The sequence below is a fragment of the Eurytemora carolleeae genome, unplaced genomic scaffold, assembly GCF_000591075.1.
Source record: "Eurytemora carolleeae unplaced genomic scaffold, Eaff_2.0 scaffold486, whole genome shotgun sequence".
Classification (NCBI taxonomy): Eukaryota; Metazoa; Arthropoda; class Copepoda; order Calanoida; family Temoridae; genus Eurytemora; species Eurytemora carolleeae.
In genome coordinates, this window is record NW_019396419.1 from 163,250 (window position 1) to 174,907 (window position 11,658).

Below are 11,658 nucleotides of genomic sequence, written 5' to 3' on the forward strand. Positions count from 1 at the left end.
TCCCCAGAAGATTAACTCCAGAGTGAATGCAGAATAAAATCTTAAAGGTACGACCTGTGCTGTTGGATTGAGGGTGGACTGTGAGCTCTGGATTGATTTTAGAAACTTATCTAAAGTTTGATCACTATCAGGCTCAGAATCAGTAGACTCAGTGGAATCAGATATCTCAATAATCATTGGTTCTACGCTCTTCTAAAATATGCATCAAATAATTCAGTATTTCTTTACAGAAAGTGTTGGGACATTTAATGAAAGAAATTTCATAGACATTTACTAGGGACAGTTTACAAGTACCACTAATATTGATACATTTACTAGGGACAGTTTACAAGTACCACTAATATTAATACATTTACTAGGGACAGTTTACAAGTACCACTAATATTAATTTATTGACAGATTAATACAAATTAAGGTTTTTGAAAATCAGAGCCTAATTTCTAACCAAAATGGTCTGAATATTCGACGTATCCGTGCGGATCCGGTTCCAAAACAAAAATTGTAAAAACTGGATGAAATTTCTTAAATTAAAAACCTAACAGGGAATGTATTCTTACCCCTGTTACCAACCATAAATTCCAGTCCAAAAATATGTTTCACCTGGGAAGAATTTTTGTCCCAAAGTCTCGACTCATCTCTAAGCATTATTTAATTATTCTAATTTTATTTAAGTTCAGTTATTAGTCAAATCTTAGTATTAAAGGTTTCCACAAACATCTAAAATCTCATTAACAATTTTTATAATAATCTGATTTTTTAAAGTTGGTAGATTTATTTTAATAATTGACATTTTAAAGGAATTTTAAATTTTATTTTCTGACACAGAGACTCATTCTTATCCTTCTGAAACTGAGAGAACATACGAACAAACAGACAAATATTGTTTTCATAAAAAATATCTGAATTAAACTAATCCTTATGACACTCTCCTTTTCATCCATCCAAAGACCTTTCTTGACTTTCCGCCTGTAGAGACAATGAGAAAGAGAATTTCTTTTTAGAAACCTAGATCTAATTTCAGGACTAGCAGGACTAGCAGGGGTGTGAACACGCTCCTACAAAAAAAAATCAAATCAGTTTTTGAACTAGATATTAGTATCAAGTGTGGATCTATATATATATTCTTTGCTTGTCTGTCTGTTTGTTTGTTTGGGTGTCTGTTTGTTTGTTTGTCTGTTTGTATTACAAAACGCCAAAACGGCTGAACCGATCGGGCCCAAATTTTTTGTAGAACCTCGCATGACCTAGGGAGGATATGGATGAATTTTCGAAAATTTCCCTCTTAACAAAGTTCGGTTTTTGTAAATTTTTTAAATCCACGAAATATTGTTTTGTTTTCGTTTTACAAAGTATACAAATAGAACATGTTCACAATTACAATAGAAGAACAAAAATCGAAGAACATTTATTAATGGAGATTATACTTATTTTTTCTTTTCTTTTATCAGCAATCAGCATATTAATAATTTACAGTGCATATAAATCATGCTTTGAACTTGTAAACTCGTTTCTCAAGTTTACTTTTAAAATTTAGAATGGCATTGAATGTTAAATTTGGCGTTTTTCAAAAATTCAAAATCCAAATGTTTACTTTCTCAAATATTTATGCAGAACTTAATTTTTTTTATGAATTTGTTGATATTTTGCCAGATTCGGATACAGAGAGCTTAATTGTTGCGGAACCAGTGGATCTTGATCCGGGTCCTGAGCATTGTTTGCAATTAATAAACATTAGATATTGTACCTGCAGGCTTTGAATTGTTTTGAAGAAAGTATAATTATCCACTAAACCAGCTTCATGAAAACTACTCAGCATAATGACAAAATTCCTAAAAAATACCCTTGTTGGCATTTTTTACTACGTAAAAAATGTTCAATTCAACGAAATGTTCCCAAAGTTATTTTAATAAAGTAAATACAGTTTTCTTACATATTTGGAGAACTGGCATAACGTGATTATCCAAGAAAATATCAGCTGTTTTATGAAAAATTATAAATCCAGAAGATGAAATTTGATAAATTTTGTGCAAATGTCTTGTTTTTATTAAACTGTACAAAATTTGTTAACTTAGATTTTTACTTATTCTTGTTTGTTAGGGAGTAAGATTTCTTGCATTGTATAAAGTTAAAAAAAATCTCCTATATCGTTAACCAACTTTTAAGGGTGTATATTTTTCAGAATTCCCCCCCCCCCCCCCCGGGAATGATTGATTTTTAATGAATTGAGGGGAAAATGAAAAATGGGACATCATAAGGCAAGCTTTTTCTTTCTTTTTGATAGTTTTTCCCAAAAAAATCATTTAAAACGTATAAAATAACTATATACATTTTCTGGGGAAAATAAATAATTTCCCAAAAGAGGGGGGCGGATTTTTTTTTAAAAATACACCCCTGTCAACTTTACCTGTAAATATTCTCTTGGAAAATGATTAACCCGTTGTTTGTAACTAGCTTCTCAAGGATATTTGGTAGATGAATATGTCCCAAACCGTGGATTTCTCGGATGAAATCATTCCAAAAGAGTTTAACAAACCGCTCCCCTTCGTTCAAATCGATAATTTCGTTTAAGTTCCTAAAATAGTAGAAGAGTTAAAACTGGAAAATGTAGATATCAAATCGTAGTCAGCTAAAGAATTAACGAAAAGTATTACTGCATCTATTGCAAAGGAGAAGTTGCAGTCAAACTGTGTTATCAATTTGCAGGATCTTTAAGATCTCTCAGAAGATCGTCTGAGCTATTAATCACATGAAAATTTTGTTAATTCATTAAAAAAGCATTTCTTTCAGTCTAGTAAAAGTTTTGAGTCAAAATGTGAAGTATATTGAATAGAAAAGGGGGGGGGCATAAGTCGTATTACTCTCTCGGAAAATTTAAACAGTGGTTAAACATAACTTGTAACTGCAAAATGCTTTTTCAAATAGATTAGAGAAAATATGCGCGCGCGCTTTTTGTTAAAAAAATACTACTTTTATTAACGTTTTCACGTGCTTTATACCGTTAAATGAATTTGAAATAGTATGAGGAGGCTATTTAACAAGAAATTCCTGAACAGTTTGCGCAATAAGTCACCGCGCGCGAGCGCAATTGAGAAAAAATATAATAAATTCATAACAAAAGTAGCATGCGTTATATCAAACTACTGGTAAATTGGGACACAGAATTCACTTCCGAGGTCAAAATAAACATTGGAGCATTCTGACCGGCGCACTAGTAGCCAGATGTCACATTATGAGTCATCTTATGTATTAAGAAAGTAATCATTTATTTATGAAATATAACAAAAACATACAAAATTAAGTGTTTAAGGAGAAAATATTTGAAAACCTCCAAAAATAGAGGTTGTGGGAATATTTCCCCCAATTCTAAAAAAATATAAAAATAGAAATAAAAAGAAAAGAAAAGGAAAGTTACATATTTATTTTTTACATTATATTTAATATAAACTAGCGGTGGATTGTTAGTATTTTTCAACGAAATAGAAATAAAAATTATCTGTTTATTTGTATTGTTGAAAAAATAAGATAGGTTTTATGGGTTGTGAAAAATGTAAAGGTTAAAAATGGGCATTTTTAAGCATCTTTTTAATTCGCACTGACATCTTTATGTTTGATTGTATCTTTTACCCATTAAGATCTTTTTCATCTTTTCTTTGTAAAATCGTCTTTGCTTTCTTCGATTCTTTTGCAAACATAGCATGTGTTATAATAAATACATTTGTTCTGCTGATAATAATCTTCAATAAAATTCTATTTAAAAGTTGAAATTAGATTGCTTTTGAAAGCTTTGAAAAGTGTCGCTTGTTTTTATACCATATTTAAAGGAAATTGTGAGGAGGAAGTAATCCAAATAGATTTTACTCTAGGACTACAAAAATCATTTCTGTTTCTAAGATTTGCGTTTTTTGGTATTTTTTGATAATTTGAAATCCTTTTTAAATGTTGGTGGTAAATGGTCTTCTTTAAATTGAAATACAAATTTTATAACATTTAAAATTCATAATTTTCTTAAGGGGAGTATGTTCAGACCCCAAAAAGCTTCCGCTGTGTGACTTATTCAATTCAGTCATAATCCCAAGAATCTAACCGAATCAGTTTCATTTATGCATTCAATTTTTCGCGTAGTTTCTCCTAGCTTAAAGAAAATATTAGGACAGTCGTTTTGTGCATTTAAAGAATTTGAAAATAAAATTGCATTAGTTCATAGTAAGTTTATTAGACACTAGCATAAGGGCCCGGCGTAGCCCGTGGATAAGCTTTTTATCTTGTAATCAATACAGTCGTAAGCTTTAGAAATATCTATCATGACAAGTAAAACAGATTTATTATTATTTAGTGCGCTGAAAATGTAGTTTAAAAGCTTAATAATTGCTTGCATAACTTTACGTCCTGGCAAAAAACCGAAATTAATTTGTTTTAAAAAAGTTATTATTGTTGAGAAATGAAAGCATTCATTTATGCCGAGTTTTTTTCCAATATTTTAGAAAATCAATTGATTAATCCAATTGGACAAAAATTAGATAAGTCATCTTTTTAATCTTTTATATAAATAGTAATAGTTCTGAACATTTTCCAAAAAGGCTTAAATTATAAATGTAAGATAAATCAGGGGCTATTTCAGTTGATATATTTTTAAGCAATTTCCTGAACTCCATTTATTTCCTCAGAGGTTTTGTTAGTCTTTCTAATTCTTCCATTATTTCTACTGGCTCATTTGTAAAATAAGCATGAAGGGAGGTGGAAGAAATTCTGAAATGAAAAGCTTCTGCTTTACATTGGCCAATAGATGAAAAATATTTATTGAACTCATTAGTAATTAAAACTTGATCTGAGATTATTAATTGTTCCTTATTAATGGAATCAATTTTCATTGAACTCTGATTTGGCTTGTTTCGCATCCCTGTAATGTTTTTTAATGTTTCCCACATCTTCTTAGGATTTCGTCAAATTAGTGTCTATAGAGAGGGACCGTCCCTCTCCGCTCAAATTCTGAACGAAAAATCGGCTTTTTCTCCGGTCACAGTTGTCTTTGAAAAGTAAGACTATTACCAATCAACAGCGAATAGGCTGTTTAGTTTACCCTGAAATGACACAAATAAGTGATTTAATGAATTATTGATACTGAAATATTTGTAATAAGATCCAATTAAAACTAAGATGTTTTCAAGTTGTATTTCTATTGCAATCGACTCAAGTTTTTTACAATATATTGCAACACCTCCCCCTTTTCATGTTTTTCGTGCATCCAAAACTTCTTGTAAAACTAAAACTGATACATTACCTCCTGATTTTTCGATTCTATCAAGAAATATTTTCAATTCCTCAAATGTTGATGACAGACTTTGAATGTTTAAACTATTTCTAAGCTCAATGTTTGAAAAAAAAATCGGGACCCATATTTGTTGGATCTAGATAATCATTGTAATTAAGAGTATATTGCTCGTTTTTATTAAGGGAACCTATATAATTTTTCACATCTTCAAGATCATTGTGGTCGTTTTTTATTCAATTTAGAAAAAGTTGTAATATCTTTGTCGAAATATGCATGTTATCCACCAAAAAGGGTTAAAAGGAGATTGGATAAGAGGATGGAATTGTGTAAGCAATGGGAAAATACTATGTGACATAATGACAAACATGCTCAAATAGAAATGGGTTTCATTAGAAAAAATAGACAGTTAATCTTTGGTTTGGAAAGAAATCAGAAGAGAAATTGAAAAAGGTACATTAAATCTCAAGTTTACATATTTAAGCAAACCATGCAAAAAGAGGCAATACTCAGGATTAGTGCAAAGTTTTCAATTTAAGAACTTAATTTTAGTATAACATTTACCAGTTTTAATTTAAGAGTTGAGATTTAATATTTCTGAAATAGAGAGTTCATGATTTTTGTGTTCTTGCTTTCACATAATCTTCCCGTTGAGGGTTGTCAACAATTCAGAATTCCTTCTAGTGTGATCGCCGTTGATTTGGATAGTTCCTCTCTGGTTGATTTTTTCATTGGACAGTGGGTAATCTTTTAGAATAGACCACTTGTGCTTAGCAGCATCCAGAGGGTTTAAGGCAGGGTAACTGAACTTGATAACCTTGGCTCGAATGGGTCTTGATAGAAAGCGTAGGATAATGAGTGGTGGACCTGTTTGACTGCTACATATTAGGATGAGCATACCTTGTATAATGTATATGGTATATAAGTACGAGTATACCTTGAATGTGGTATATTAGGACAAGTGTACTTTGTATATGGTATATCAGGACAAGTATACTTTGTGTATGGTATATCAGGACGAGTATACCTTGTATTTTGTATATTAGGACGAGTGGACCTTGTGATTATGTGATTATGTGAGATGATATCTGCAAGAAGCCCCATCTTGGGTATATGGTATATCAGGACAAGGATATCTTGTATATGGTAAAGTAGGAAGAGTTTACCTTGTATGTGTTATATACGGAAGAGTATACCTTGTATAGGGTACATTAGGACAAGTATACCTTGAATAAATGTATATGGTATATTTCAAAGTGGTCTTCCCAAAGTTTATACCCAAAAATTGGAATCCTCTTGCCCAATTACCTATAAATCGACATACGCATGCAAAATCTGTTGTAAGATGACCCATAAGGTAACGGTAGGTTACTAGCTCGATTTTTTAATCCAAGAATTGGAATCCTCGTGCCCAATTACCTATAAATTGATATATGGCATGTAAAACATACCGTAAGATAACACATACGGTGACATTTGGCTACTAGCGCGCCGGTCAGAATGCTCCAGTCAATTTCGACCCCGGAAATGAATTTCGTGTCCCATTTCCTGTAGTTTGATATATCCCATGCTACTTTTGTTATGAATTAGGCCCAACTTGAATTTAAATGACTTATCCCCCCCTCTTAAATAACAAAAATTTTTGGAAGGGAATGAAAAAAAGTCTCAATTGGCAGGTTTCTATCCCTCTTTTACATTCAGAACACTTTATGGAAGGGGGGGGGGGATCTATCAACACAATACGTACCCCTGAAGTCCCTGAAGTGGATGTAAGGGTTACTATAATTTACCTTGTTAACATTTCCTGCACCCCCTGGTAGTCAATAAGTACGTTCTTAACCTCTTGCGTAAATAGAACTGGAATCTAAAATATAAAAATTCTTTGTTTAAATATATTCTAACTTTATTCTTGGATAATTCATACATGAGGTGAGAGGGAGGGGGTTAACATCGGTTTTAGTACTGTACATACATTTCAAACAATTTGTAAGTTTAAAGTTTTTAAGTGATTCGATGTAATAACTGAGGGCGTAAATCTTAATGACAGGGGTATATATTTTACTGAAAAATCATTACCATGTTTTTTTTAACATAAACCATCATGTCATGAATTGTCACGTCAAAAAAAATGGTAGATACTTAGACTAAAATAGACTAAAGAAACAAAGGCAGTTTCCTAATAGTATACGATTTTTGGAAAACTCACACCCCCCATAATTTTTGTACATGGATCGTATATATAAGACATAGATTAATTTGACCATGTGGCCACAGCGCTCTACCCCCTAGCCTGTCCTTGCCGTGGCGCTCGGCCCCCTAGCCTGTCCTAGCGGCAGCGCTCGGCTAAGAAAGTGTCTAACTTAATCTGGCACTAAATATATACTACTTTTGTTGAAAATTATTGAAATTGAAGGCCCTTCCTGGCCGTAGCGCTTTACCCCCTAGCCTGTCCTGGTCGCAGCGCTCGGCCCAGAAATAGTCTTAACCTAACCTAACCCTAAATAATACTAAATAACTTAAAATTAATGTTCATGTACAAAATTGATTGGGGGGGGGGGGGGGGGGGGGGGGGGGGTCGGAGGGTCCAAAAATCGTGAACTAGGACGGACCCGGGTAAGTTCCTAGAGAACAATTTTTGACCCCCCCCTGCTCCTATTAATTTTATACATGGATCTCATATGTAACACATGGATATACAATTGGTCATGTGGTCGCAGCGCCCAGCCCCCTAGCCTAGCCTGTCCTACCGCGGCTAGAACAGGCAGCGCTCGGCCCAGAAAGTGTCTTTATCTAACCCAGGGTTCCTCCCAGAGCAAATTTGGGTCAGTTTACCTGACCCAACTGGCCTGCCACTTTCAGATTTGAAATTTTTTGGCAAAAATCTGCCAATTTAGGGAAAAAAATTGCCAATTTAAGAAAAAGAATTGCCAATTTAGAGAACTAAACTGCTAATTTAGGGGAAAAGCTACCAATTAACGCATAAAATATGTCACAAACATGTTAAATGAGCTTCAAATCTGCCACAAACATAAACTTTATGCATAAAATTTGCCACAAAAATTATGAATGCCCTTAAAATCTGCCACAAACATAAACGTAATGCAAAAAATCTGCCACACACATTATGAATGAGCTTTAAATCTGCCACAAACATAATCTTTATGCACAAAATCTGCAACAACAATTATGAATGAGCTTTAAATCAGCCACAAACATAATCTTAATGCTTAAAATCTGCCACAAAAATTATGAATGAGCTATATATCTGCCACAAACATAACCTTAATGCATGAAATCTGCCACAAAAATTATAAATGAGCTTTAAATCTGCCACAAGCATAATCTTAATGAATGAAATCTGCCACAAAAATCATGAATGAGCTTTAAATTTTCCACAAACATAATCTTAATGCGTAAAATCTGCCACAAAAATTATGAATGATCTTTAATCTGCAACAAACATAACATTAATGCATGAAATCTGTCACGCAAATTATGAATGACCTTTAAATCTGCCACAAACATAATCTTATTGCATGAAATCTGCCACACAAATCATGAATGAGCTTTAAATCTGCCAATAATATAATCTTAAAGCATGAAATCTGCAACAAAAATTATGCATGAGATTTAAATCTGCCACAAACATAAACTTAATGCTTGAAATCTGCCACACAAATTATGAATGAGCTGTAAATCGGCCATAAACATAATCTTATTGCATGAAATCTGCCACACAAATTATGAATAAGCTTTAAATCGGCCACAAACATAATCTTAATTCATGAAATCTGCCACAAAAATAATGAATGAGCTTAAAATCTGCCACAAACATAAACTTAAGGCATGAAATCTGCCACAAAAATAATGACTGAGCTAAAAAAAATGGCACAAAATAATGTTAACACATAACAGATGCCCCAAATTTAAACTGAAAGTATTCAGATACATAAAATCGGCCACAAAAAATCATCATTAAGGGTAAAATCTGCAAAAAAAATAATGTTAACACATAAGAAATTTTATAGAAAGTTATACCCTGACACACCTCTATCTAAAACCAAAAAAATTGCAACACTTAATTCCTAAATGCATATAATCTGCCACAAAAATTATTAACAAGCTTAAAATCGGCCACAAAATTGTTTTAGTACATAAAAATGCCACAATTGCTATACCAGCTGACACATGCAATCAAAGCTTAGAACTTATGCCACCTTAAATATTTGGGTGTGGGGTGGGGGCGGTGGATTTTCTTTAGATTCCCCTCCCACCATCATGCAGCTGTAAAACCAGTTGTTTGTAGGTCGGATGTGTAGTTTAGCGGATTTGACGTAGGTCAGAAGTTGAGTATAGCGCATGTGCGTAGGTCGAAAGATACGCCATCAGTTCTGCTAAGGGTGAACGCGCAAAAAGTGTAAATCTGAGATCTTTTCTGTTATTGGTTAAAATTATCGGTCTGTAATTGGTTAAATTAAGCGTCACACATGTATTCCCCCTTTTAAAAGGCTAATCTGTGCACATACATGACTTCACAAAAAATTTTGAACAATAAAATATAAAAAAACCCAAAGTTTCATGAAAATCTTATGGGAGGGACCTGGTTATTGACCTTTTTACAACACCAGATCGCTCTAATCTACTACCAAAATCCAAAAGATTTCTCTTCAAGGGGGGCTCTGCCTCCCTTGCGACCCCCCGCCGCAGAAAACTTCTTCGAAGTTTTCGCGGACTGTGTGTAAATTCTGTCACTTTTTCATTGTAATTGGTTAAATTAAGCTTCACAAATATATTCCCCCTTTTCAAAAGCTAATCTGTGCATATACTTGACAGCACCAAAAACGCTCTATTCTACTACCAAAATCCCAACATTTTCTCGAAATTTTCGCGGGCTGTGTGTAAATTCGGTCACTTTTTCATTGTAATTGGTTAAATTAAGCGTCACACATGTATGTATTCCAATTTTCTAAAGCTAATCTTACTTGACTTCAGAAAGGCATCTTAAACAATAAAATATAAAAATCCCAAGGTTTCATGAAAAATAGTAATGAAAATTTTATATTAGGGACCTGGTAATTGACCTTTTAACAGCACCAAAACGCTCTATTCTACTACCAAAATCCCAAAATTTTCTCTGCAAGGGGAGCTCTGCCCCCCTTGTGACCCCCTGCCGCAGAAAACTTCTTCGAAGTTTTCGCGGGCTGTGTGTAAATTCTGCCACTTTTTGAGAATCTGCCACTTTTGCTTTTATCCTGACCTGCCACAAAAAGCCTGGGAGGAACCCTGATCTAACCTAACCCTAAATATGTACTAAATTTGTTAAAAATTGTAAAAATTAAAGGCCTGTTCTGGCCAAAGCGCTAGGCCCCCTAGCCTGTCCCTGAAATAAGGAAAAATAAAAATAATAATTTTGCTGAAAAATAAGTGGTCATGTACAAAATTGATAGGATTGATATTGATAATTATTATTATTTATTCTTTTATTATTTTAGGGTTAGGTTAGGTTATGACAGGACAGGCTAGTGGCCGGCCGGTGGGAAGAGTGGGGGTCCAAAGATCCTTCTCTAGAAAATAACCCTAAGCTGGTCCCCTCAGCTCCCCTTAATTTTATTTTTTGCACCGACCCTACTTAAAGAAAATTTAGCTGGCAAGAGGCTTACAGTATTTCTAGGATTTAAAACTGCCCATGTTGAGGATTCTGTCGGATTTACAACCCTTGATGATTTACTAGCAGGGATTGGATTCTTTGATTTCTTACGATAGCTCTTCTTCCCTTTCCAGTAAGCTTTTTCCTCAACAGTCCGTTTACCCATTGTAAAACTTCTGAAAAATAAACCAAGATTAGTACTAACATAACTCAAAATCCAAAAATTAGTCATTATACCAATTAATTAGTCCTATAGGGTCTGTCCTAATGAACGATGTTTGGACCCTCCTTTCACTCCTATCAATTTTGTACATGGCGAAATTAGAAAATTGGTATTTATTTATCATTATTTGGGGTTAGGTTAGGTTATAACACTTTCTGGGCCGAGCGCTGCGGCTAGGATGGGTTAGGGGGCCGAGCGCTGCGGCCACGGGTTAGGTTAGTTAAGACACTTTCTGGCCCGAGAAGTGTACACTGTACAGAATGGGATGGGATTAGGACGTTGCAATTGCATTTGGAAATTGGCGCCTCAGCACTCAGCAGTCAGCAGTGAATGTTAAGATGCCGCGTAGTTGACTTAAACTCATAAAAATCAAAATAAAGGGTTACCCATAAAGGATGAGACTTTAATTCCTTTAATGAAGGCATAAAATTCATTAAATATGACCGTACCCGCTCATCGAACCTATTGAGTTTCCAACCTAACGTTTTTCCGACCTAAAAATCTGTAGGTTCGACCAACCTA

General features: G+C 33.8%; 1 protein-coding gene across 3 annotated transcripts in view; it reads right to left on the reverse strand.

Annotated features, from left to right (window-relative positions):
• LOC111702943 (uncharacterized) overlaps positions 1–11,135 on the reverse strand; it is a 12,873-nt gene extending 1,738 nt beyond the window's left edge. The window contains exons 1-7 of one of the 3 annotated variants that reach the window (XM_023474763.1): positions 11,025–11,135; positions 7,057–7,130; positions 2,405–2,572; positions 1,745–1,829; positions 916–1,055; positions 601–637; positions 55–192 (exon numbers count right to left, since the gene is read on the reverse strand). In XM_023474763.1, the coding sequence (XP_023330531.1) occupies positions 55–192; positions 601–637; positions 916–1,055; positions 1,745–1,829; positions 2,405–2,572; positions 7,057–7,130; positions 11,025–11,120 (738 nt within the window). In that variant the 5' untranslated portion in view covers positions 11,121–11,135. Of the gene's footprint in view, positions 1–54; positions 193–600; positions 638–915; positions 1,056–1,744; positions 1,830–2,404; positions 2,573–7,056; positions 7,131–9,483; positions 10,642–10,926 lie in introns of those variants that run through there. The other 2 variants (XM_023474761.1, XM_023474762.1) reach the window with 2 other exon arrangements.
• Positions 11,136–11,658: the final 523 nt, after the last annotated feature.